Source organism: Echeneis naucrates, chromosome 3 (genome assembly GCF_900963305.1).
Source record: "Echeneis naucrates chromosome 3, fEcheNa1.1, whole genome shotgun sequence".
Taxonomy (NCBI): Eukaryota; Metazoa; Chordata; class Actinopteri; order Carangiformes; family Echeneidae; genus Echeneis; species Echeneis naucrates.
This window is the reverse complement of record NC_042513.1, coordinates 10490118-10518074: the sequence shown is the minus strand read 5'-3', so window position 1 is coordinate 10518074 and position 27957 is coordinate 10490118. Positions and strand designations below refer to the sequence as shown.

General features: G+C 41.6%; 1 protein-coding gene across 13 annotated transcripts; it reads right to left on the bottom strand.

Annotated features, from left to right (window-relative positions):
- tle3b (TLE family member 3, transcriptional corepressor b) lies at positions 1-27957 on the bottom strand. 13 transcript variants are annotated; one of them, XM_029498994.1, is made up of 22 exons: positions 26625-26660; positions 25948-26048; positions 25701-25764; positions 23828-23872; positions 17801-17863; positions 17121-17195; positions 16458-16476; positions 15480-15499; positions 11927-12135; positions 10554-10566; positions 8599-8712; positions 7907-7957; positions 7326-7481; positions 6367-6502; positions 6001-6176; positions 5347-5423; positions 4987-5236; positions 3904-4151; positions 3564-3711; positions 3259-3409; positions 2107-2183; positions 2-1584 (listed from the first exon to the last, which is right to left on the bottom strand). In XM_029498994.1, exons 1-22 carry the CDS (start codon positions 26646-26648, stop codon positions 1477-1479), a joined length of 2325 nt encoding a protein of 774 aa, XP_029354854.1. In that variant the 5' UTR covers positions 26649-26660; the 3' UTR covers positions 2-1476. The 13 variants fall into 13 exon arrangements, with proteins under 13 accessions (XP_029354857.1, XP_029354858.1, XP_029354854.1 ...); XM_029498986.1 differs by lacking the exons at positions 10554-10566; positions 15480-15499; positions 16458-16476 and adding exons at positions 11373-11431; positions 27454-27957 and having other exon boundaries at positions 4-1584; positions 11934-12135; positions 17091-17195; positions 26625-26841; XM_029498987.1 differs by lacking the exons at positions 10554-10566; positions 15480-15499; positions 16458-16476 and adding exons at positions 11373-11431; positions 27454-27957 and having other exon boundaries at positions 4-1584; positions 11934-12138; positions 26625-26841.

The window sequence follows — 27957 nt, the reverse complement described above, 5'->3', positions numbered from 1 at the left end:
AGAGACTAATGCTTCACACAACCTGAGGCCTTCAGAGACCCCAAAGACAAACAGATGTGAGAAGGTCAATCACAAGGAAATGGGGCCATTCTACAAAAACAATTTTATTGATTTATTAACAACTGTACATTTCTTTTCAGTGCTGACAGTATTTGCTACATACTTTGGTGTGATTCGGAGGGACTAGCACATTTTGCCCCTTTTTGTGGGGAATGCTGACAGGAGCACAGTGTAGAAACCAGAATTAATCGCTGTTGTCTTAACGTCAACATTGGATACAATTGAGTCACCAATTTGTTTTTGTTGGGTTTATATTTAGTGCCATTACCTTCACTGTGATCATATTTTCATACAGACAGACTGATCTATGCATTTAATCAGGTCATTTGTGTCTCCACTCAGCCCACCAAAGCCAGACAAACATATTCCAGGAAGATTGATAAGATCAAGGGCACAAGAATTCCAATAGTGCAGATTGAACTGTTTGAAGTTAGTCTGTGGTCAGGAAATCAATGGTGCAATTCAACAACCTTGTTACATTAAGTTAGCAAAAAAGCACATTGTCATTCAATTTGTGCCTGCCGCAGTGCATATGCTGCCAGCTGAGGTCCACGGGTTAGGCAAAACAGTCCCCATCTCCCATAATCTAACAAGGTAAAATAAACAGAAAAAGATAGCACGGACAGAGCAGTACACTTTTAAAAGGCCTTTTTATATATATATATATATATATATATATATATATATAAAAAATTAATTTACATCCATCTCTTTTCCTAATTCAGTGTCCGACAGCGGTCCAAACCAGCCAAGGCGCTGCCTGAGTCTGAGGGATCCATGTTAGAGACTGTACCATGTGTCCATCATACGGTAAGAGCATTGTGACAAAAGGCCATTTTTTTTAAATCCCGCAAAATGTCCTGATTTACAAGTTTCATGCTCCTCTGTCTGAAAAGGTCAGCCTAGAGGATGTGGTTTAGGAAAATCAAAGAGTAACATGACTAAAAAGTTCTAATCTAAGTTCTGCTCTCCCACTCACATATCATGGCATAAGAGAGTGGGCCAAAGAAATCATCACAAGTACATCCAGGACATGAAAATATATATATTTTTATAATATATATAAAACGTCTTTTATTTAATCCGATATTTACACTTTTCACAAGATGTCTGGGGAACATGGTTCTTAAAAATTAACAGCTGCTTCACTGGGTTACACCCAAATAATCTCAGGAGAGGAAAATCAGAAGATACAAAAAAAATGTGCAACCCAAACATAAACCCTCTGAAGCAAAGGACAAAAAAAAAAAAAAAAAAAAATCTTTCCAGCATAAGCATCCTTAGGCAGATCCATCAGATTTCCACCACGCGAGCTCCTCAGTTCGTCTCAGCCTGTTGTCGTCCATAGGTCGTCAGGGAGAAAAGTTGAAGTAGTCTCAGTAGAAGTGCTGAAGCAGAGCAGCAGAGGCTTTCCCTTTAGTAGATGACCTCGTAGACGGTGGCCTTCTTGTCACCGGATCCTGTCACAATATATTTGTCATCTGCTGAGATGTCACAGCTCAGGACGGAGGATGACTCCTTGGACTGTGGAAGTAAAATTAAAAGAATATCTAAGGTCATGAAATCTTCCTCATATGCCATTTTTCTATTAGTCAATCAGTTGGGGGGGAGAAGAAAAAATGTATTAATTAAGAATTGATGTCAGAGATCAAATTGATGTCCTCAGCTTTCAACTCAAGTGAAAATCCTAATTTCTGAAGATGGAATTAGCGACATCTTAAAAAAGACTTAATATTAACTTAATGTTTGGTCATAGTTGAAAATATACAATTACCAAAATGTGAAACACTTACTTGTTGGACATAATTACTTTTCCAAAGATCATGGTTTTATTCTCAACAATATTGTAAAGCTAGTAAATGCGTTCAAAGGGTTTAAGATGAGCTTTGTTTATTCCACAAAAGTCATGTTGTGGAATCTTGACAACTGAGCATAAGGAAATCTACAAAATCTGTATTTTAAAACAGATGCTATTTTGTCTAACCAACTCCCCACAGACCGATGTTCCCTCCTGTCCCTGAGTGGATTTGTGTTTATCTGATTTACCTGGAATATGCTGGCACCATAAGGAGTTCTCCATGCATTCAGCAGGTTGTCCTTTCCCGTGCTCACAAACCATTTACCTGTGAAAGGAGACACACCGTCTTGAGAACGTAATCTGAAGGTTTGTGTGCTCAACACACACAGCCATGTTTGTTCTTGCAAACCTGCTCATCACTGTCTTTTCTAGGATTACAGCAGAGATTTACAGTTGCATTCCAACAGCTACCATGTGGCCATGAAAGTAGCCTTATCATTGACCATAAAATATAAACAATCCTAAAAAGCACATAATGAAGCAGACTCATATTTCCTCTCTGATACTTATTAAAATCATCCTCTGATTAATTACCCCACTGACTACTTGGCTAATGATTCAATTAGTGACAGAGCTCTGAAATTGCAAGCGTCATTTGAATGAGCCAGTTCTGTGGTGGCAGAGATAGGAGACAGAGCTGTGGGGAGTTTGAGGCAAAATGAACATTTCTAGAAATATCTCAGTGAGGCAACTGCGAAACTTAATTTGTCAAAGCCCTAACCTAAAACCAGCTGGTATGTCCAAAAGGGAGAATGATCTGAATTAAACAAGCGATGACAAATTTCTTCAATGCGCTTCTTTGTGAAACAACAGCATCCCCTTGTTCATGGAAACAGCTAGCATCCCTTATTATGAGCAATTTGGACAGTTGAGATGGGTATTACAAAAATTTTTTACTGTAGGATTTTTATTCATGTGCGTTAGTGAATGTTTGAAACATCAAAAATCTGGCCATCAGACACTTCTGCAGCACGGAAGCACAGATTTTAAGTCATGACTCAGATCACAACCTCTAATTTCTGGTCCATCACTATTGCCAACTCTCAAGTTCCAAGCTCTCAAGTGCCTTAGGTTTGTAATTCTGGTAGAGAAGTGGAGAACAATCTTTTCCCTCCCAAAATGACAATTTAAGTTACTTGGTCAGATTTTGCTTTTGATACTCTGGGTATAACATTTACATGTCTCCACCTGTCATTTATACATGCATGAAAAGATGTTATCTAATTAATCAATTACTTACATCTTGTACTACTTAGCAAAACACAAATATCTATTCTCCTTTCTACACAGCACCTAAAGATTATTCCTTTAGGTTTGTGTGTTTCCTTGATGTTACTTACCACAGTAAGCAAACTTGAGTGAGAGGACACAGCTTTCATGCAGGTGCAGCTGGTACTTGTCAGGTTTAGTATGGTGAAGCACCTCCACATTGCTGCTCTCCATGCCGACAGCTAGCCATTCCCCAGTAGGACAGTAGCCCAGAGAGAATATCTGTGAAAAGGGACCAGCAAGTGTAATCAGAAACTAATCACTTCAACCAAAGCCTGTTTTTTTGCAACACTTTCTTCACTACTGTGTGATTTAGTTCCAACATGGGATGAATGTGAAAGTTGTATTGGATCCAGGGAAGGGCACTTCTCACTACCTGTGAGGTAAAATCATGCTGCTGGAGCTGTCGTCCCTCCCTCAAATCCCAAGAGCGCACAGTGTTGTCAAGTCCTCCTGTCCAAAGTTTGGTCCCATCGTGGGAGATATCAATACAGCTGGCGCCGTCTGTGTGGCCCTGGAACTGCCTGCAACAACACATGATGCATATCAAGTAAGGAACAGAGAAAGCCTTCTCAACTTTTGCATGGAGGGTGTTTTAGTTTGGTGGTCAAAAAAACATGTTATTCACACAACAAATAGGAATTAAAAAATTCTACTCAATCACATTCATAAATTTTTATTGGATAAGAATAGGTCTCCTGAGCCAAAGCACTGACCTGACAAGGGTCTGGTTATGGAGGTCCCACACAGCGATATTTCCATCTGAGCAGCAGGAGAAGCAGACCTTGGCGTCAGGGCTGATGGCCAGTGCATAGCAGGCTGGAGCAGAAGAAGTGAGTTCAGCCTTTATGCGGGGTGTCTGGGAGGCCAGGTCCCAGATGGTCAGCGTGCTGGCCTCTCCTCCCACTATTAGGGTGCGGCCATCAGGCAACAGCTTGCAGGAACGGATGTAATTGTCTCTGTTCTTGAGTGGGAACAAAAGGGGAATATCTTGATGATTGGGCGTACTTTAGCTGTAATTTTCTTCAACATCAGAAGCAGCAAGATAAACAAACTACGATACAGTTCTGTCGAATATAAGATTTATAGGCTACTTCCCTGTATACATAATAAGACCCTCTACAATTACACTGAAGAGGAGCTTTTCTTTGGTAAGTCAAGTTTTTAAGAGTATCTAATAGTCTTTCGTGCCATAGTGAAGACATTGGTGTCAGCTTTAACAAGAGTTGCAGGGAGAGAGATTGGAGCTAGTAGTTGGCTTGACTCAGAACAGGAGGACAGAGATCAATAGGACTGTGAAAGCTTTTGGTCAAATTAAAAACAGTACCCTGATGGCTTTATAAGACCCAATTGCACTCTGGACGCACCTTAAGGGTGTTGGAGGCCATACAAGTTGAGCAGCATGAAGCCGCAGCATCAAAATGACAAATGGGAGGCAGTTGGGAGGAAGTAATGAGCTGGGTAATGGCAGACAGGGTTGGCCAATCAGACTATGATTACTCAGCAGGCTTTTTTTTCCCCTCACTAAGGATTATTTCAGCACAGCAGTGAGACTCTGCTGAATTATTCAAATCTCTGTCTGTCGGAATTTGGGGTTTAAAAAAAACAAAAAAACAAACAAAACGCAAAAAATGTGGGTTCGGGCAACATTTGATGCTAAAGAGAACTGAATTGTGGTGATGTCATGAAATATGTAGTAATGTAGTAATAATAATAATACCAATAATAATGATGTGGAAGACTTGAAACATTCCCTCTTTTTTTGTGTTGCTGTGCATTCGACAGCAACATCTACTTACCAGACAGTCGAGTTGGGACACTGGGCTCTTGCTGCCTGGTTGACTGATGTCCCAGATCTTGACACAGCCTTTGCCGCCAGTGTAGACGTGACGTGTGGGATTGCTGATGGTGACAGCGCAAACCACCTCCCCGTGGCTCAGTGTGTTGATTTGGCGAGCATGGCGTGGGATGCCTGGGCCTACCAGTGCATCTGGAGGGAAGGGGACAGGCTGCATCTGACCATCAGCACTCACATGAAAAGAATAGGCTCTGCAGAGTAGGAGGAAGGAAAAGATGGTCAGTTTAAGCTAACATACAAGCATCACCTGAGATTAAATAAGAATAGGTAAACACAATGCAAATTAAAAACAGATACTCACGGTTTTCCTCCAGAAATCGAAGTGAGGCTGGCTGGCAGGCCTGGAGCTCTCATGTGAGGATGAGGGTCAAACCCCGCCTACACAAGCAAAGAGGGAAACTTTAAACAGCAGATAACCTGCAAAGATGAATTAGACAAAGCTAATATTCAAATTGAAAACTATGCTCCACTTAAGCTGCTAACACCCCCAGGAACCATTGTTTCCAGGCAAATCCCTCCAAAAGGTGCAAATCAGCTTCATTGCATACAGGCGTGCTTTGCACAAGGCTACAACATTACACTTGCTAATGCTAATGAAAGCCTGGGAGATTTTTAAACATGGAAATGCATTTTGGGAGTGAGCCTTTTTTTTTTTTTTTTTAAGCCTTTAGAATGCTAACTAACTCACATCAAAGTAAAGGAGCTCGGCTGTCTTTGTACTCTCTCATTATGTACACACAAGAAGCTGCAGCTAGCCAAGCAGAAATATTCACAATGAGTTTGAAAATACAGGATAGCTGCTCAAGTTTTTCAAAGTCATTCTGCAAACACTTTACAACCTACAGCCACGTTGGATAATTCAAACAGATACTGGTGAGGACTATATATATATATCTCAGTGAAAATAGATGTGTGTTTTGATTCATAAATTGTAAACAGAAGCTGGAATAGTTACAATTGGTGAGCGTCCATAAGCAGCAGCAGCAGCAGCAGCACTCATTTGGGGTGAAATGAGACCTGGGTAGACACCAGGGCTAGTCAGAGAACCGTTCATCTCATGATGACTCATCATTGCAAATGGGGTGGCATAAGATCCCGCAATTGACAGAGGTGTACGAAGGGCAGGAGCAGCTACAGAAGACAAAAGATTTTATAGAAACTATGAAGAAGGGAGAGACAATAATAGTTTATGGTTCATTACAATGAGTGCATGGTTATATGTGACTTAATTTCCACTATATTCAACTAGATGAAATAAAAAATTAACATAAAATTTCCTAAAGCAGAAAATTATCAATTGTTGTGTAAGAATGTCTTGTACCTAATGCCTCCATGCCAGGTGGTTTGCCCATCGTTAGAGGCCGTAGTCCTGGAGTGGTGCTTGTTCCTGGTGTTGGTGCCTCATTTCTTGGTGTAGGTGTGTTGGACTTCAGGCTCGGTGTGGAGGACTTATCATTCTGAAGGAGAGATAACTTTGATCTTTGTGTGCCATACAAAAATAAAAGTGACTGTGCCAGAGTGAGAAAATCTCCCAGTGAGGCAAAAAATACCCCCAATGGCAGGGAAATCTAAAGTGACAATCTGAGTGACTCAAGGTAATCCAATCTAACACTGACACTTCACAACAGCCAGTGTTCATGTTTGTGTGTATCTGGCAGGCGTGGGGCATAAACCTTTGATTACACTTCTCTCGTAATTAATCCATGTCCTTAAAGTTAAAGTAGTGGTGTTTAGCCTGGTGATACACTGTAATGAGAGACAGAGTGAAGCTGGATGTAATCAGAGGTCATGTGGACAAATGAATATATCCTAATCCTTTGTGAAATGGTTTATGTAAAACTGTTGGAGAGGGACTGTTTGAGCCTGGTCAGTGCAACCCTCAGTATTAGAGAAAATGGGGGCTGTGGAGGGTGAGGATGAGATAAAAAAAAAAAAAAAAAAAAGAAGAAGAAAAAAAAGACAGCAGTTCCCCCACTGCTATGTCTGAGTTATTTACAGCCTGAGCCTGAGGAAGAAATGACCATTTATTGGGTAAGCCATAAAAAGAGATTGAGAGGAGTGAGCCATAGGGCTTGATTTCCTGAGAGTGCATCCACACTCCGCCCCTTCAAGCTCCTCATAGCAGCCAACTGCTAAGCCTCCAGTGCATTACTTCTTCACACAGACACCCACTTCAATTGACAAATGCCCTTTAGTCTGTCAGTTCACCCTTCAACCCCTTCACTGTAACCTCCTAAATCCATCATCTCTCCAGTCTTTCAGTGTGTCCCTCACACTCACATGGGCGTGGTCCTTTGCTTTGGATGACGGCGTGCTGCCTGAGGAGGCAACAGAGGCAGGGCTGGTGGGGGCAGCATCTTTCTTCAAGACTCGTGATTTATCCAGGCCATTTTCAGGAGGTGAGTGAGCTGGGCTGACTCGAGGAGTGGCTGGATCCTACAGAGTTAAATAAGACAGACAGAAAGAAAGACTAAGCAAACACACTGGTGGGAAGTCACTGGCATGTACATGTAGGTCAAACAAACTGGGGCCTCATGTGCAAACACAGACAAATATACACATGCATGCTCATACTTCTCTCTCTCACAGACAGACAGACAGGCGCACACACACACACACACACACTTTTCATTCACCTGTCACTCCCCTTTCTCTTTGTATTCTTTGTCTTACTTTCTGCATGAGTGGCAAAAGAAATACAGCAGCTAAACACAGACTTAGCACTAAGCACAACCAATATTGTGAGAGACAATTTTGGTTGAGGCTTAGACTGACATATGGCAAAAGGGAGATCTATTTAGCTTCTATGCAGTGTTCACATTGGAATGTGACTGAGCCGTTCAAGCATGATGCATTTTTACCTCATTGGAAACATCCACGACAAGGTCATCACTTTTGTCTCCATCACTATCCTGAAATGAAGACATGGCGGGTTTAGTTTACTGGGAGTCAGCAAAAATTACAGAGCATGAACATGTGGAGTCGTATCTTTTTGGACCACAAAATCAAAATGCAAAACCACCAGATTTACAGTTTTGGTGGCAGGTTTGCCAGCTGTACCACTTATTTATTTTACTTAAATAATACAAAAACATATGAACTGATGCTTAGTTTCAGGAGTCAATGATTTCTGGATGTCTTGAAAGTTCCTGAGAAAAGAAGTGTGAATTTGGTGTTAATTACATGGAAAATTGAGACTGCTGAAAACCAAATGAATTTCTAATCCATTTGAAAACATTTGAGTCATATTAGTTTATTGTTAAAAACTAATTTTTTGAATTGAATTCTCCCTTTTACCTGCTTTTAAAAAAAGCCAGACTATTCCTCTTTCCAAGATATTTTGCAGGCCATTATAAGAAATCTGCATAAAACACTGCATTAACAAAACAGAGGTGGTACTTTGAAATGACAAGAAATAGTTTGAACTTCTGCCATGAAGGGTAACTTTCTTTAAAGACTGGCAAAATACAGTCAGCACTATGTTAATCAGCATCAATAGCTATAGCAGAACTACTCATTTATGGGAACATTACACACAAGAATAAACACTTACATATCTGTCTTTGTCATCTACTTTGCGTTTCTTGGAGTCAAGACCATAATCTGAAGAGCCACGGTGCTTCTCACTTGCTGCCCGTAAACTGTCTGATGGCGACACTGAATTATTCTGCCAACAACAACATACAAACCACATAATCAGTCTGCTACATGTTTGACTCTGAACACTCTCAAAAGTTTAAAAACTTTAAAACCATAAAATAACCTGTACCATGTGGCGATATACTTCAGCTTCCATGAACAATACAGTGGTGCTGTGTGTTCACCTGGAGCATTATGAAAGCAAGTGAGTATAGCCAATATTGCGGTTAAATCTTCCTATATTTTAACCCATCATGATGTGTGATATGGAATAACAAGTGTTTCTCTGTTGCAAATGGGTATAACATCGCCAATGGGACCATCTTGCGAGCATTTCCCTTTTTTTTTTTGGGCTTAAATGCAGGAAGAGACAAACCCGAAACTATAAAAACCAGGAATTGTCAAATGGTGCATTTAAGTACAGGCATGGCTCTGGAGGCTTCATGTCTATCAGAGCAGGGGCAATATTGACTGTAAAGCTCAATGCATGATGATCCCGAACTGATTTAGGAAAGATGGGGAAAGATCTGGGATATTTTAGCCCTACTGCTGCCACCAAGGCAATGGAGCAAGTAGGAAACAGATGAGACAGCTGAGCAAACCCCCAGACACAAAAAATGCCACTAAAGACAAAACACAAATGGAGGATAAAAGCATTAATTTACAGCAAGGTGATTTGCAGCAGATGGAGTGGAAATGAAGAGAAAATGTGAGGCAGGATCAGAGCACAGCATATTTTGTGTAGGAACAAACACACAACCTGGCATTTAATCCTTGTGTCGACTCTCTGACTGACCTGGACTGACACGCTTGAGGCAACATGAACAATTCAAACCAAACACAGCTTGCATTCCTGACTGTACTTTCTCTGACAGTGACATTCAAGTATGAACAAATAAAAACAAAAGTGACTAGGATCTGTCACTGTACAACCCGCACGTCAGTGAAAAAAACTGCAGAAAATCACTGACACCAAAGTTCATGAAAATCAATCAACAACAAAAAAGAGGAAGGAAAGAATGAGGCTATTGAGGGAACCTGGACAAGAGTGCAATGTGAAGACACAAATGGGGTGTTGCCAGCAGAGAAAAGAGCATTGAAAGAGACAGAGTGAGAAAATGAGAAAAAAAGAGGAAGAAAGACAAGAGAGCAAAACAGGAAAGGAACTTGGCAAGCCATTAGAGCGTAGCAGTGTGGCAATGAGTTCTCCCCACTAGTGAGAATGCCCGGACAGGCTGGCACCCTCTCAGAAGCTGCAAACAGGATTTTTGTAGTCTGGGCAATGGTGTGGTGGGATGGCACTGCCAAACAACCCAACAGGCAGGCATGGAGGAGGGGTGAAGGAAAGTAAACCCTGAGGCCAGCCCACACTGTTGGGCAGCTCAACAACTCCCTGCCTCCATCAGAAACAGAAAGATGTGGAGAAAGAGGGAGAAGGAAGATGTCTGGCATTTTGGCTGGAAATGATGGAAAGAAAAAGGAGAGTGACAGTGAAGGTAACATCCTGAAAACCCAGTGAAAGGATGACATTAAGAAAAACTGAGCCAAGAGGAGTGAAGATTAAACAAAAACACTGCGGTTGGGCAGTAAATGGTGTGCACACATGCACACACTACTCCCTTTAGAAATTGCCCCTGACTTGGCCACCACGCAGGATCAGACTTTTCCTGAAAGTTTCAGCAAATCCATCGGCCCCCTGCCATTTCCACATCCCCACTTTGAGGGTCAGAATATGGAAATGTGTTGAGCTACTACTGCGGAAAAGGAAGCCACAAGAAGAGTTTTAGTTTGGCATGGTGTGAAGACACTGCCTGCCAGAATAACATCACACATTGCACTACAGCCTGTCTGTGTATCTGAGCCTGTGACCTTTAAGGAATTGCTAAGACTCAATAAACCTGCACTTGCCTCCAACTTTGGTATCAGATGACCTGAGAAAACAAGAGCAAGAAGACTGTTTGCATGTGTGTGCGCACGCACTGGAGAGGACAGCAGGGGGAGGCTGGTGGGAAGATAAACTAAGGTGGAATCGGCAGCCGCTTGTTACCACACGGAATGAGGGAGAGTTTGGGTTCCCTTCAGACATGAGTGGCCCCATTGAGAAGAGCCAGTCAGTGGTAACTCAATCTGGCCGAGCAGATCCACCAGAGCATCATGCTTAAGCTCACTGAGAGCTTTAAGTCAGTCCAATAAACAAGGTCTTTAATATGAGAAGAAGAGAGAGATAGTGATAGTGAGAGGCAGCGATGGAGACAAACAATGGTATAAGAAGAAAATATAGTTGTGTGCAAAATAAAAGGAGAGCCATAGAGTATAAAGAGGAGTCCGGGATTGGACAAATGCAAAAGTAAATCCTTTAAAGTGGTGAGGGAAGAAAAGAAGGAGAGTCAAAGTCATTTTTAATTGTGCTGAAATTAAAGGAGGTAGCTGACTACTAATCCTCGCCCAGTGATTGGAGTCATTTTCCACCTGGATTAGATGGCACTGGCTTATTTGGCCAGACTTCATTATTTGATTTCAGTCAGCTTATACCCCCCGGAGTACAAAAATGTGTATGTTCTTACACACAGAGCAAGAATTTCTCCTGAACAGTGGGCTTAAGTCTATGTAAAGTACACCTAATCACCACACACTGTGAGCCAGGAACCAGCAAAGTCAAGAGACACGGGAGATGGAGAGTCAACTTACCGTGCTCGATTCGCGTTCTTTCAGAGGAATGGCCAGAGGCGAGTGAAAAGATGAGGGGCCAGGAGAGAGAAATGCAAAACAAAAATTAGTACAGCTACTATGTAATCTAATCCGATAACAGCAATAAAAGTACTATTAATAGAATGTGCCACAGCTTGGCAATTCAAGAGTGTCAATTAATCAGTTATAATTGAACTATAAAGTATTTATGAAATCATTCATAAAGCTGTTACTTTTAGGAAGTTAACTTAACCCCTTTTATTAACACTCATTTACTAGACTGTGGTCCCATTTTTAACAAAAAAGATACAGATAATTATAATTAAGAGTAATTTGTTACTACCATCTGGACTCACTTCTTTACTGTCTTCCCCCCCCCCCCCAAAATCCATTATCAAACTGTGTTTGGCTTCTACTTAAGAACCTATATCTTTACCATATCATTGTACTTAAATGATATGATAAATGCAACTGACTGGTAGAACCAACTCTTGGCAGTTACGATCACCCATCAGCACTAACATGCTGCAGGCAGTTTGTGTGGCAGGCTGTGCTCCTCACCTCGGTGCTCCAGGTCATGGTGGTTCTTCTCATCCTTAACAGGCAGGTGGGCCTGGCTGCCAAGAGCACCCAGAGCCAGCAGGCCAGAGCCAGCGCCTGTCACTGGGGGAAGGCCGGGTGGCTGTAGGCCTGACGGGTGTGGGGGCAGCTGGATTGGGGGACCGTGGGCAGCGTGAGAGAGGTGCTGAGCCTGAAGCTGCTGCTGCTGTAAACAAATGTGGAGAGACAAGAGACAAAGCAGAGGACAAATGGGTCGGCTGGGAAAGTGAATCCATGAATGACCGCACTCTACTCGTACATTAGAGCCGGCTTTGACAACATTTAGTTCAAGGCCAAACCATTTATGCATAATAGCAGATTGACAGTGACTGCCAACATGCTGATCCAGCTCATTCACTGTGAGAGAAAGACAGGTTCTGTAGTAGATATACAGTGTGGTTTATTCTGATTCAAGGTCTTGGATTACTGAAACAGTAAAAAAAAAAAAAAAAAAAAAAAAAAGAGTAGAATACATTCATTTTGAAAACATTGCTGTTTTATAATTTATTTTTTTCCTTTTCCAATTTTGGAGGGTCTTGAGTATTTGGCTGTGAATTAAAGCCCATGTCATGAGTAGGGCTGAAGCGAATGATTGTTTTTGTTTTCGATTACCAATTTTATTTATTTTTTTTTTTTCAATAATTCCCTGATTTCTTGGTGGGACTGTTTGTAATTTTAAAACAAATTCACGTATCGTATAGTCGACAAATTTTTATGGTTGATATCATCGATAACGTCAACAAATCATTGAAGTCCTAGTCGTGAGGCACCAATGTGTCACACTCAGAATGTGTTAATAAAACATTCTTTCTTCTGTCTTACACATGCTACTTTTCAAAAACGTTTATGCGATCAATCTACTATTTGGTCCTCACTAATATATAAAGAGCAAACCCCCCCATCACACACACACCTCCTAAGAGGTCTGAATGTCCATGTGTGAGAGGCAACCAGACAAGAGAGAGTAGATAGACAGGAGTTAAGTAACCAGGCAAGTGGGAAGCAAGTGTTTTAAAACAAGGTTAAATAACACTTAGCACATCCATCAACTGCCTCTCTAAAAAGAAAAAAGAAAAAAGAAAAAAACATGATTGCTATTCTGCTTACTAGATAGCACTTCAGTAACCTCATCCATACATTCATTACATAAAATGGAAAAACCAGACAAGGGTATATCCAGTGGGTTGCCACACTTAAAGGTTTAGCAGCTGGCCATTATTCAGTCAGCTCATTATGTCGAGCTCGACCTAAAATCGAACAGCAGATATAAGCAGCTGAGGGGCGGTATTGTTAATCGATATTGTACTGGTGTGCCCAGAAGCCTACTTGTTGGGAAATAGGAAAAGTGAGAAAAAAGAAAGAAAGGGGCAGCCAGAACAAGAAAAGGGAGATGGACAGAATCAAAAAATAACAAGCGAATGAAAGAGAGAGCGAGAAGGGGATTGAGGCAGGGACGTCCCTATTGAGTGTGCCTAATGAGAAAAAGCGTGCGGGGATCATTATCAAGAAGCCTCATTAGCGAGCTATGGCTGAGGAGAGGAGCGAGGAGAGACAAAGGAAGGGAGTGGCTGGGGGTAAAGAAAAAGAGGCAAAATTTCAGAAAATAAATTGCTTCCAATTCAGTATTCATGGATAAAGAGCTGGCTTCCTTTCACACTTATCTTTTTTCATTATGTGTAAATGCCGCTGCAGCTCAGGCAACTTCCACGGGAAACAGGCAATTAAAGTTAAGTAGGCGAAGCTGGCTCCCTGCAGAACAGTACTGTCAGGTGGAACAAGCATCAACAGCAGCAGCTCAAACCAGCTGGCAGACTGGCTTAATAAGTCTGGCAATGATCACCACATTACCTACTTATCCTGTGCTTTACAACTAATTTTCTTCAGTTGTCGCGACAAAGATTAGACTACACAGTATCCTAAAGACAGACTGGCTGTTTTCAGTATTGGCAAAGGATTGAGACACCAGAAATGTTTTGGAGGTTAGTAGTAGCTGCTGCTTGTGCTGTTCACATGAGAGAGGAAAAGATTCAGCCAAAAAAATGTCACAAGCACCAAAACTAGGCCTGTAGTTAATGGTCATTTCCTCCCTTCATGTGCATTTTCACTTCCCTTGATTCAGTGATTAATCCTTTCACTATGAAAAAGAAAAATGTGATATATTTATATTGTTAATTTTGTCAAACCAATAGTCCAAAATAGAAAGTTATTCAGTTTAACCCATAGACATTGACATTTAATACAGCTCAAGTGGAGATTTGGGAGAAATCTTTTCTTAGAAATTTGCTGAACAATTAAGATTACAACATCTTTTTTCCCCTCAATGAACCAACTAATAACTCAAGGTCTCATGAAATGCAACACAAATGCCAAGCTTAATTCATTAACTAATGCCTATGATCTCGGGCCAATGATGTGTAAAAAACAATATATAAATTAAACGGTGAGCTATCAAAGATCAAAATGATGAAAGGTCCATGTACATCGTCCCAAAACACAATGTGTAGATGCAGATGGACTCAAGTCCTGTGTTACTGTGGACACATTCAAACCAGATGGAAATATGTGGCACATCTCAAAAAAATGTAAATATTTCACAGAGGATATCCTTGTAAGCAAATGAACCACAGTGAAATAAAAAACAAAACCTTGCTGTATGAAATCTGCATGTTCAGGTTAGCATTTACAAAAGGGCAGTTGAGTATCTCGCTGACTATGAGTGTCTTGTTAAACATTTTCCAAGTACAATATTGCCTTATGTAGAAATCATAGAAATGAGACAACACCTCTAACACTTCAAATCAAACACATCTATCACCTCTGGCAATATGCAAACCAATGCAGATGAATGAAGCCCAGTTTGCATCTTTGTCTTTCAACCAAGTTCATTTCAGGCCACTTTTAAGTTTTAAGTTGCTCATGTTTTATTTATTTATTTTTTATTTTTTGTTAAATATTATGGAGGCACTCAAGTTGTTAAGTCACTTTAAAAGTTTTTGTTTTCTCCCCTCTAACCCTTTTGTCATCTGTCCTTGACACAGTCAGTTAAACTGAGCTTCACCAATATTTTTTGGTTGGCACATTTATGATTGTTTCTTTTTCCATTCAAAGTCACACTGATTATTTTATTCAACCACCAGCTAAAATGTGAATATATTTAATTAACAAAGATGGATGACAGAAGTCAGCAGGACTCTGGTTTTTTCAGGTCTTTTGTGTATTGCATACATATAAATTAATTGGATCATATACACCCTGCAGGTGGTGAGACAAACTTCTCACAAGTGTGAATCTGTATGTGTGAGATTCAAATCCATTTACTGATCGAACAGCTCTAGAAACCTGGCAGAGCCTGATAGTCCTGAATATCACTTTAATGACAAGACTCGCACTGTGGGGACATGGAGATTGATCAACTGTCACGTCTTCACCCCAATAATTAAAGTCTGGTGTGTGTGTGTGTGTGTGTGTGTGTGTGTGTGTGTGTGTGTACTGTCTGGTCGTGCCTACTTTTAATGAAGGCTGGGTCACTCCTGTTGTAGATAGTCTTACTGAGAGGGGGGAAAGAGAGAGGAAATAGGAAGCAATTGCCTTGAAAACTGGAGGTTGTGCTCCTGGCTCATTTACCTTAATCGAATTTCAATATCCGCCTCTCATTAGACTTGACCCCCTACAACTGGGACAAGCTAACCGCTTACTAACCTCTGTTACAGAGGGCTAATCAAAAGGGTCAGTTATCCATCTGGGTCCAAGCTGGCTATTAAAAGCAGGTAGCCCTCAATCGTTTTTTAAATAAAAGCAGATGGAAAAGCAAATACCTAAAAAGTATATTTGCCCCAAGTGGATTTTGTAGGTTCAGACTTGTGGCTATAATTAAAAGGTCAACTACTAATTTTTGAAGTGAATTTGTTTCCTCTATTAAAATGAATATTACAGGTGAAGCTCTTAAATGAAACAATGCAAAACTAACAAAATTAGACTTATAGTATTATAAATGAATACTAACTTCAGGGACAAAAAAAAAAAATCCTAAAAACCAGGTTGTGAAAAGAAGGAAAACCTAGTTTAGGAGCAGATAAATAAGAAGATAATGTTAATAGCTTCTGCAAACAAAAAAACAGGATAAAAATTGTTGACTTTGCTGCAAACCCTCAATGGCTGGCAGTTACATGCAAATATAACTCAATATTAACACTAATAGGTGGCCAATTTAAAAGGAACTGCAAGTGCCTAAATACTTGCATTTATCAATATTAATCATCCACAAGTTAAACTACTTAAATGATGTGACTTCAGCACTAACTGTCAAGAAATGATGTGTGAACACCCCTAATTTAAAATAACAGGAGATTTTCCTGCTCTTCCCACTCTGATGACATTGCTTGAGCGCAGCCTTAAATCTTTTAACCATTACACCTTACTAATGTTCGCTGCCTGTTAAATCCATACTGCTTTAATCTCCATTGCAATCACAATACTTGTCCTGACCTGACTGCTCTAATTCCTCCTGCTATTGGGTCAGAGGTAGGCTAAGCCTGTTGGCTGGAACCTTTTATCTAATTAAAGCGCAGCCAAAGTGAAACCTGAGCAACCCCATGATCTGATCGGAGCCCAGACTGTGTTACTGTTCTTTGACTCTGCCTGGGAGGAGAAAATCAGAACTGAGCTGCTGTTAGGAACTGCACCAGGCATGCCCATAGGTTGTAGTTAACTGGCATTCGATGTAATTACAGCTGTTAACACCATATTGAGAGCACATTGTAAACATTGTGAACTCAAATAAAAACATAATAAAACACTGGAAACAGGGGCAAGTCTGCATGATTGAAAAGGACATGGCCTTGCCAATTTTTATTCAGTTTGAACATTCAAATGCTATAGAGGAAATTATCCCAGATTAACAAGATACACTATTTCCTTTTTTAAATCTGTTACCCTTTTTCCGATTTTTCCTAAAATTCAATACTTCAACTGACGCACATTAAGGCATTATAAACCTGTATAAAGCATGTGACATGCTTGAATAGCCTGTGCTTGTATTGAAATGGCAGCTGTCCTCTATATATGCAACTTTGCCCCTGCCCTCAGGTCAAATGAAGGAAGAAGAGGGGGTATACACACAGTGAGAGGCAGATTGGGAAGTCCACGTACCCCGATGATAGCATTCAACTCAGTCATTGTCACCTGCTTGGCTCGTTCAACAGCCTGAGCCACCTGCTGTTGATGCTGCAAGACACAAACACTAAGATGAGAATCCCGATGGTGAAGAAGATATTACAAAAAACAGGGTTTACAAGTGGGCATCTGCACAAATAAGCTCTTTACAGCTGAGGGGAAACATATGCTCCTACACTAGAAAGGTAATTGAATCCTATTCAAAGTCAATAATACAAGTAAAAAAATATAAACTCTGAATGAGTGTTATGTATGGCAGAGTGGTCAGGGTTAATAAAAATCACTACAACTGAAATCAGTCAATTATAGCAAAGCCAGTTTTATCCTGCATGTTTAGTCTTGTCTGCTTTATTCTTCAGATGTATGCAGGTTCAGCAGCACAATCATTCATATATTTTGCGTCCTGTTTGGCAGTTTGTTACATAACAAAGGGTCAAAGACGAAAGGTGTCAGATGTTTTGGCAATGATGAGTGGTTAGCATGTTTTTATTTTCTTAATTATATAAAAAGATATGTAATGAGTGTCTTGAATTCAGGTTTATAAAATGTAATTGATACAATATCTGTGCACAATCACCATCCTCACAATTTCCTGTAGTTACTATATTTTGTGAATGAAAAGTCTCATTTACATCCTTTGCTTTGTTGACACTCACCTCTTGTGACAAGAACGGCATGATCTGAGCCAGAATTGCATTGAGACGTTTGGCAATCTCAGTCTGTAGGAGAATAGACAAAATATTGTAATTAATCTTTCAGTGCACTAGATGCCACAGGAGACACTGTAATCAAGCAGTTCAACTACCTATAATACAAAAGGGCATGCATAAATGTTTCCAGCGTATATGTGGGCAGTCCATGTATTTCTTAACTAAATTGGGACCGCCTTAGAATAAATTTACTTCCCTCTCTCTCCTGCCTCCATTAGGCCTTATTTCATTAGGAGTCTGAAATATGCTAATACCATCTGGCTGGAGAGACCTTAATGAGGTCCATACTTCATAATTACAGCCCATAGAAGGGAGGGTGGGGAACGCTGAAGCAGACAGGTTAACTTTCTGGTCCTATCTATCAGAGGTATCTTCGGTATCGACCATGGAATATTAGCTGGGAGAGTCAGATGATACTGCCGGGCTCAACAAACAGAGCACTTTACATCGCTGCATTTAGACAAATTGACATACTGTTCTGCCCGTCTACCACACTTGAAAGTCCCAAGACATTTTGCCAAAACCCATTTCCTTTTTTCATCTGTTCTTTCCACAGAGGGAGGAGGAATAAGAGGAGGAGGGAGGTAGAAACACAATGATAGAAAGCGGGATGAAGGAGAGAGGTGGGGGGATTTGGAGGTGATGAATGGTGAAGTGAAACCTTCTGATTTGACACTAAGGTAATGTGGTTTGACTGAACTGAGGTAGGTGAACTAATTGATTCTGAGAGATTAGGGGTGGAGGCCCAGCAGGTGTGTGTAGGGTGAAGAGGTCTTTCCCGCCATTTTATACGGTGCTGCATTCCAGTCATTTTCTCCCTTAACCTTGTTTGACTGTGAAGGGGGGACGGAGGAAAGAGAAAGCAGAAAAACGGGGAGAGGAGGTGCCAGTGGCCCTTTGCACAACCTCTGTGTCACGCTTTCCTTTTTTGGAAGATTGGAGATGGGGAAAAGAGGGAAAGAAGAGGGGACAGACCTTTACTCGCCTGTCAGGAATTACCTCACAACCCCCGTCTGACCTTAGACTCACTGCGCTCTCTCTTTTCTCTTTCTCTCTCTCTTTCTCTTTTCCATCTAGTCTTCCCCCTCCTTCCTCCTTCAAATGCTTCTTCACATCCCTTCATGCTAATCTCCACGACTTTCCTCTGTGCCCTCCCTCCTTCCTCCTTCCCCCTCTTCTGTTGCTGGGGCAACGCTATCTGGCACGGCTGATCGTTATGTAAATTGGGCTGGGGCCCTGACCAGAACAGCCTGTAAAATCATATTAGGTGCAGCACAGAGGCAGGTCATTAAATTGAATTTTCGGCCTGTCGATCTGATCGGCACGGGAAATTAATGAGGGATAACTGTGGGCAAGAGGAGGTGAGGGTGGGGGAAGGGGGGCAGACGGGGGGGAGTGGGTTGTGGGAGGAGGGGTTCTGTGGAGACTCATAAACCATCATCATTAGCGGGGGCTGGCTACAATGACACACAGTAGGATTAGAGTGCTTCGGTATCACAGCACTTCTCTGGAAATGGCTGCAAGGGGAGCAACATGGGGTTTGTCGGAGACAAGGGTATGCTGACACACTCAGCTATTAGAGCAACAGTATTACAATCCCTCACCACAAACCAGTTGACAAAGAAAGGCATTCATTTGTTTCTACCAAATCACCACTCCAGAGCCGAAAACATTCATGGATTGCAGGTGTACTCTTCCTCGTGTGTTGAATTGCTCAGCACACTGTGCTAAAAAACACACAGATTTCTCCCTGCGGTTCGTTTTGAACAGCAAGCTCAGGCACCAGGTGGTTTGAGAGCTGACAACATGCTGAGTTGTGTTGAGGGTTTTTGTAAGGTTACATTTTCCCGAACCCTTTGCTTCCTTTGAAATTAATTCCAGAGCTCAACTATTACATTTGAACCAGGAAATAAAACAATAGAACAGACTTCCTATGCATCCATTTTTGTTTTTGCTTTCAAGCTCTAAATGCAGCAATATTGATGTTGGGACATTTTTCCTGTCAGGTGCTAAGAAGACAGAGGATGTCAGGGCAAACATGCCTCACATATCAACCTAAAAGATATTTGGTAAAAACCCTCAACTGAACACAGTGCCGTGGTTTATGAGTTACATCTTTTTCAACGTTAGTTACTCGACTCTGTTCAAGCAGACTTCGTATTTGTAACGAAGGGCATCTGGGCTTATTTACACAACTTTTTGACAGCCATACTGAAGGAGGAAAATACTGATAGCACATCACAACCAATGACTTGTAGCACTCTTACATGACTCATACTTTACTTTGGAGCCACTATTTTCCCCAGTGCTCTTAGTGGCATAGAAAAGCACTGGAAAGAGTTTACTGATATTTAAAGCCACTGAAAACAAAAGGCTTTGAGCCAGCAGAAGCTTTTCACTGCAGCTCCACAATTACAGGTACTCAGGGTTGTCTAGTAGCACCAGAGTTTGGAGAGGCTCTCTCTCCATTGCATCCCTCTGTCAATGGTGCGTTGAAAGCCATTTGGCTGTTTGTCACTCGAGGCATTAGCCCCCAAGTGGAAAGCACTGTCTCTGACGAGGATTCAATTGATGAGGAAAGCAACTGCATATGATGGGGGAGGGGTAGAGATGGCTCTTTGGGAATTATCGTCTTATCCAGAACTGAGGAAGAAAGAGGCACTTGTTCATTACAAATGCATGAAGAATATTTTGCATGTCATTCTATTTTGAGAAAATGTACGCAAAAATTAAGTGGTGTCCTTTTCTGTGGGGAGCATAGGGAAATGTGTTGTTTTACAACAGATTTCATTTGATTTAGTTAGATTTCAAATCCTCATAATTTATACAATATTTATTCATAGTTCTTATTTTGAATTATGTAGTTCATGTGCACAGACATTCAAACGCAGTCTTTTCTTCCATTTCACCACAACACTGACAAACAAAACCATCATCAGCTGTAAAAGTACACAATCTCTCACACACACACAACCCCGCCCCCCCAGAAACTAATTGTGTAACTCTGTTCAACCAGCCATTCTTGCTTGTCTCACAGCCCCCAGTAACCTCGTCAAACTCCCTTGAGAGACTCTGTGTGTTCTCGTAGACAGTTTGTTTTGGCTTAGAGACAGGTCGGCCATCATCACCTTGGCAAACAATTCCAGGAATCCAGTATAAATTATTCATTTACACAAGCTCTCTTTTTTTCTTTCTTGCTCTTTGCTCCTCCTTTACACCCTCTTCATCCATCCAGGAAACGGACATGACCCTACCTGATAAAGAACTCTCTCCATTCCCTCTTTCACTGAAGAAGTGGGGAAACGGATGGATGAATCTGATTCGCAAAAAGGCATGCAACAAAAGCAAGTAGCCAAATTTAATAATAAGCTATATGATACACTGATTGTTAATCTGTGGGATCGCTTTTTTTCTATTCATTTTCCCGTTGCTCTCAATATATCAAAGAGTGAGCTTTGACCAAAACCCAGGCAAGTGTACAAGAGAGATAAACAGGGAGCACAACAGAGAACAGAGGTTGTGAAAAACAAAGCAACCCCCACCACACCCATACCACAAAGTCAGCAGGGCACATTGCTGAGGCAGCCTAATAAGTTGTGCTAATTAAAATCACTTATTGACAGCAAGCCAGGGTGATTACCTCCACCCTGCACTCTTTGCCATCATAAGAGACACTGTCAAAACAAATTACCCCCCAACAGCCATGCAGATCCCTTAGCAAGCAGCCATTCAGATCAGCAGCAGCGCAGGAGAGGCTGTCTGTGTTGAAACTTGAATTACAGTGTATTTGCATATAGACACCATTGGTGCAACCATGTAAGGGATACGAGTATTTATTTTTATGAGTGAGTTTGTGCCCATTCCCGAGCTTTTCAATCCAGCTTTGTAGCAATAACAACACAAAATGAGTTATCACATCTTTCTTCCCCCCACACTGCAATAAATCTTCTACACAAGTGGCGTAATGTGCCTGCCTGCATCCAATAATCCAGCCTCCCTCCCTTCCCACCAGATCACATGGACAGCTAAAGGCTGTCTGTTTACCTCTCCCTGATGATCACAAACACACCAGAGATGGCAGAAAGCAGAGAAGAAGGGAGGTGGCAGGAATCATGCATTATTCACAGCGCTCGGTCAACTCCACCGGGCTTATTGATAAACAAAGAAGATGCACAGGAGAGGATGAGTCGATTAACCCATTTACCCTGAAGCCTCTCATGCCTTTCCAATCTCCACCCCCCTTTTCGCAGCAAGTCTTGTCCACCGTCACCAGCATCCACCCACAACAATTTCCCACCCCCCCCATCCATGCTTTGCTTCAACCTTGATTTGTGTGATATGTGCCTGACAGAAAATGCGCATGAATGGTGGATGGGGTTGAGATGTCTCAAGTTCCTCGATAGACAGAAAACATGCCTACTTAGCACACACTACCGGCACCAACATAGTGCATACCTACCATAAAAAAAAGAGAGAAAAAGCTGCATCTGATGAATTGGGTGGTGTGCTTCTGTTCCAACTGGGCTAACCTCCCACCAATGCCATTAACCTTCTGGATCTGAGGGCCATGGAGCCCCCCCCCCCGGTCCAACAGACTCTCACTCTCATATATCATATCAAACAGCTAATGACACAAGGGCCATCATTCACATCACGTCATTGGGGTGGTGGTGCAGACAGGGGAAGGGGAAGCAGTTAAAGGCTTAAGGGCACAAGGAGGAGGTGAGAGGAGATATGACAAAAGCTAAACAGAATCTGAGAAAATGAAAATGTGTCAAAAGATAAAAAGGGGATACCTTCAGATCATGTTAATCTATTTCTGCTCTTCATAAGTGAACACCATAAAAGATTATGCTGATAAATAAGAAGTATAAAGAAAAGAATACAAAAAAATTTAGGTTTCACTCAGCTAACAAAGTCTTGTAGCAGCTCTTTAATAACTGTTGATTTTCAGTGCTATTAACAGGGGTCAACTTTTCTAGTGGGGTATGTCTTACATTTAAGACAGTGAAAGAACCACTTAGATGAATAAATAGGACTAATGAGTCATCCTATAAGTGATCACCAAAACTTGGGCCACAACTTACAATTTTCCCAGAATAGGTTGTTTATTGCATGAAACTTGAATAGCACAAGAATATTCTTTGTAATTCTATTCATTTAAGTCCTGAGTGTAGTAACTGATTTTATCAAACCAGCAATCTAAAACTAAAATACTGAACTTAACATAATAAAAATACAAAAAGGCAGCAAATATTTGTTTTTTTAGGAAATTGATCCCAGTGAATTATTGGTGTTTTTTAGCATACTGGCTCATTAGGAGAGTTTTTAGCTGATATCCGAGGTCTGCCCAGGAACACTATAGCAGAGCACACCTTTACATAATAGGCCAAAGATCAACTGGAAGAAGTCTGATGTGAAATGTGGTCACTATTTCTAAGGTTAAGGGGATTTCAGTATAAATGCCTCTCATTCTTTCATGCCTCTAGCTCACTGAAACCTCTTTCTGGGTGGTTTCGCCATATTCATCTGTACAAATCTTTGCACTGCAGTATGATGCCCAGTGCTGGGTGGCAGCTGAACGAAGGAGCTTTTAGCCCAGCTGGCTGTGAAGAAGCAGATGCGGAGTTGTGTAGGCATATGATTATGTGCATGCACACACGTACACACGTTTAGAAGGACAAAACACACAAAAGCACATCCTCTCAGACTCTGCCAAATACTTCGCTTTAATCTTATCAAGCCATCCCTATCAGGCAGCATGCCCTTCGTGTTGTTTAGCCTGTCAGCATTTTCACTACAAGAAGCCAGTATGTGTATGATTTCAAAAGGCAAAGTATGAGGGCAGAAGCTAAGGTCAGGTATGTGTGTGTTAGTAGATATGTGTAGGTGTTCATATTTCTTCACCACTAAGGGAAAAAAAAAAACAACATTATTCTGGCTTCACACAGTACATTTGATACGACTACATACCTGTTTGTGCATCTCAATGTTGAGCCCATATGACATCTCATAGTACTGCAAAATAGAGAACATAAAAAATAAAATAAAACTTTAGGTTCTTCTTTATGATGCATTCAGCCTTAATTGTATACAACACAATATGAGGCCCGTAACTTTTTAACAGAGAACTTGTTGGGGCGACCAGGCTGAAAAAAGCAGAAGGTGGCTGTTTCTGATATCTTTTCAGTACTCTAAAGCAGCCAAACAATAAAAGACAAGTTGAATACATGTTTGGGCACAGGAGGGAACCATAAAAAAACAACCCCCCCACAAAAAAAAAAAAACAACTAAACAAGGGCATTAAACAAAGAGGTTGAAAACTTCATGTACTTTTTGCAGCCACGGTAGACAGATGACTGGCTACTGTTCCTGTTTTCTTCTACCAGGCACTGCCAGATTTTGAGCACAAACACTGTCTATGGCTTCAAAAACCAAGGGAAAAGCCAATGCTATTATTGAACACAACACTATCTGCTGCTGTGTGCCAAAAGCTTGTGAGCCCACCACCAGATACAAACTAAAGCCTAATAGTTTGTCTGTCTTGTTTATCAAACACATAGCAAACTGTTTCCATTTATTATACCTACTCCCACCACCTTCTGGTTCCTCACAGGGATAATAATATTTAACAAACATGCTGCTGCTTTTGGTGGAAGTCATTCCTTTCATGTAAAAACAAGATAAGCTAACAACTACACAAAATTCGAGTTAGGTTTAGGTTATATCACTGTTCCGATAAAGACTAAGGGTTTTTTTTTTTTTTGCAACGTTTCCTGTACCAAAAGAAATGCGGTTGGGCACTACATTGTTTTTGCAGAAGCACAGATTTTATTCTCTCCATTTGATCACTGATGAATTCAGAATGGGATGTAAAATAATTTAATTGCAGGTTAGAAGCAATCTTTAAAATGTAAAACTTCGCAGTACTTTCATATTAATTGGTGAAAGCACTGAGTACACGTGGCGGCAAAGCTAAATGTCAAGCAGCACAAAATTCTTTCACTTATTGAAAATGTCTTTCAATGTTATTGGTTTCTTCTCTTATTTTTTATTGGAATTGCAAAGACTGGGATTTGTCCAAAAAAATGTTAAATACACAAACACAACCATGAACGACAAAGAAAATTAGCAACATTAACATCTAAGGGCCTAGAAATAACTAATGTTGAGCATTTTTGATTGAAAGGAAGTTTAAACTATTAATCCTTTGTACAAAGAACAAAACTTAAGTAAACTATTTCACTAAACATCTTAACGTTTTATCATATTCTATTGTATTCACATATAGGGGGAAAAAAAAGCATTCCTGGGAATATTGTTACATTACAGGCTTGGACCTAGTAAGCAGTTTAAAAGATTTATGCTTAGAAATAAACACACAAAGCCTCCTAATATCTGAAAGACCCCTGGGTGTGTCTTAAGTGTCCGGGCGACCTCATAGTTCACTTAGGAGAGTATAATATGAGTGCAGGAAACCCTGTGATTCATGCACAAAGACAGCAGACCAGTCATTAACCCCCAGTGGGTCATGTTGGGTGTGTTAGGGAAGGGCGGTGCAGGGCCATAAAGAGGACCCCAGAGCCATAGTGGGGGGCTGTCACACCCTACAATCAATAGATGGACATTTGACCCCTGCCAGAGTTTCAACTGCCTCTCCACAAACCCCCATGCTGCATCTTCTTCTCCAAGAAAACACAAGCATGAGTCAACAGAAGCAAGAACGGACAAATGCTAACATGGCCTTTGCAAAACACAACAGCGGCAGCACCTGTGACTGTTCACCTTAGGCATAAGGGCGGATACACTTAAATCACATTCACAGATTTATAATGATTGCTCTTACCATGACATAGTGGCGCTGCATCTCTGTCTTCTCATTGGCCAGTTTATCATACTCCACCTTAAGACTTAGGAAAGAAAAGAGTGGGAAGTATTTATGTTTAATTTGTGGAAATAATTCAACACCACATAATTAAGAATGAAAATCTTTGTCTTGGTACACTGAGCCCAAAAATGGAACAAAAGAGCGGCAGCTTCCTCTTCCTATTCTTTCCAGGAAGTCGTGTTGTTGACAGCAGACTGGTCATTACCTGTGGTACTGGGCCTGCAGGAACTGAAATTCATCTTTGATCCTGTCACAGGACTCTGCCACAGTAAACTTAAAACCAGGCTGCCCTGGCTGATGAGGTGCCTGCAAAGTGCAAGGTTAGAGACACCACAGGTGTAAATACCGCCATCACAGTCCATATAATAGCCTCATCTCCCTCGCACACCATCTCCTCCTCATGTTTCTTTGTAACCCCCCCTGAGCTCTGAGTACAGGATCATAGAGAGTTGCTTTCACTGAACATGTGCAATGACAGAGGAGGAGGGTCACGTCATCCATCCTCAAAGTCGTGTTGAACCGTAGAGTAGAGGATGATGAGGGACGAATACTTAAAATCACTGTGGTTTCAGAGTAAGCTGCACCGTTAACCTTATAGCACCACACACGCAACTATAACAAACTGCGCTGAGAAATTAAACCAGCTTCCAGGAGGAGGTGATGATTGCTTTCTAGAGTTCAACGAAAATCTTTGATCTTATCACCAATATGAACGATAGCCCAGTTTCTCTGCTGGCAGTGGGAAGCGCCTCAGCCGCGCCGATGCAGACCATAAATAGTAAGGTGTGGATCGGCAGCTCCACTCCGACGAGCTAATTAGGCTATTTTGATGGGTGGTGCGGTTGTTTCAATTTACAAACAGCGACAAAGAGAGCTACTTACCGGATGCCGGCCTTGTGGATACATGTTGAGTCCTTTACACAAGGGGATCGCTGTGTGTTTTCTCTTCCCGTAATCTCAGCGAAGGTGCGGTAAATCACCGCCACCCCCTCCCCCGTACGCGCAGGATGGCGGCGGACAAAGCCCTGTTCTCGGCTGCGAAGCGCACACTCAGAGCCCGACCGCTGGATGTATCACCCCGTCTGTCTCTCCTTTGTAACTAAACAAACAGAACACGGGGCACAGCTGAGGAGACTAACTTTTGCAAACGAGGCTTGTGCTTTAAATCGATATGATTGTGTTGCCTTTTTTAACTTCACCGTGTCATGTATTAACTGAAGATGGAATTTTAGATCTTTGCGAGTCAAAACGTTTACATTTCCTACCATGTTGGTCAGAAATCTCAAATCTCTCGCCCCAGTTTACACAACGGTGTGAAAAATAAGTGTGGCAGTTAAACTTGTATTAAATAAATCCCAAAGTTCAGACTTTGGCTCGCACCCTCGTTGACACGGCGCTTTGTTTTTCTAGTCAATCTAACGACTTGACTTCCGTAAAGAGTAAAGAGTGGCTAGGATCTCTCTCTCTCTCTCTCGCGCGCACACACACACACACGCACGCACGCACGCACGCACGCACACACACACACACACACACACACGGGGGTTGTTTTGGTGGTCCGGTTAGATCAGAAAACAAGGAGCTGCTGCTGCTGCTCTCAAAGTCTGCTGCCATAAAGCCACACCACCACCACCACCACCATCATCACCATCATCATCATCATCGTCACCACCAGCCTCGTTAGCGGCTCCCCGCTCGGAGCCCTCCTTACCTTTGTCTCGGCCGATTCCACCCTTTTCCTTTCCTCAGGTCAAAAATATATTAGTATCCAAACACGGAGCTTAATATCCTCGACTGGTAACCGCCGCTGCAGAGTGATGGGGCGGAAAATGTCGGACACCTTTTTTTTTTTTTTTTTTTTTTTTGTTATTTTTCATACACTTCTTCTGTGTGTCTTCAGAGTGCTTTAAAAAAATGAATACAAAATAAAAGAGAGAGGGGGGAGACAGAATGCTCCGACGTTCCCGCGGCGGAGAGCGTCCCTCTCTCCGTCCGGTCGGACGTTGGAAACCAGTCGATCGGCGACGAGTTGTTGACAGCGGACAACTTCAAAGAACGCCTAAATTAGATCCAGCAACAGCACAGAAACCCTCCGGTAATCCCCCACCCGCCAAAAAAAAAGAAATTACATTTAAAGCTGTTATTTGTGTGAAAAATGTCGCCCGTTGTGAAACTCCTCACTAGCCTGCAGCTGGGCCGTCCAGCTCCTCCGCCG

Bases quoted from the DNA above. Each gene is read 5' to 3' on its own strand.
- tle3b (XM_029498985.1), bottom strand. From the start codon at position 26,648: ATGTATCCACAAGGCCGGCATCCG. The intron at 23,873-25,700 runs GTAAGAGCAATC...TCTATTTTGCAG, and splicing joins TGCAGCGCCACTATGTCATG to TACTATGAGATGTCATATGG. The intron at 8,713-11,372 runs GTAAGTTGACTC...TGTTGTTGGCAG, and splicing joins AAGAACGCGAATCGAGCACG to AATAATTCAGTGTCGCCATC.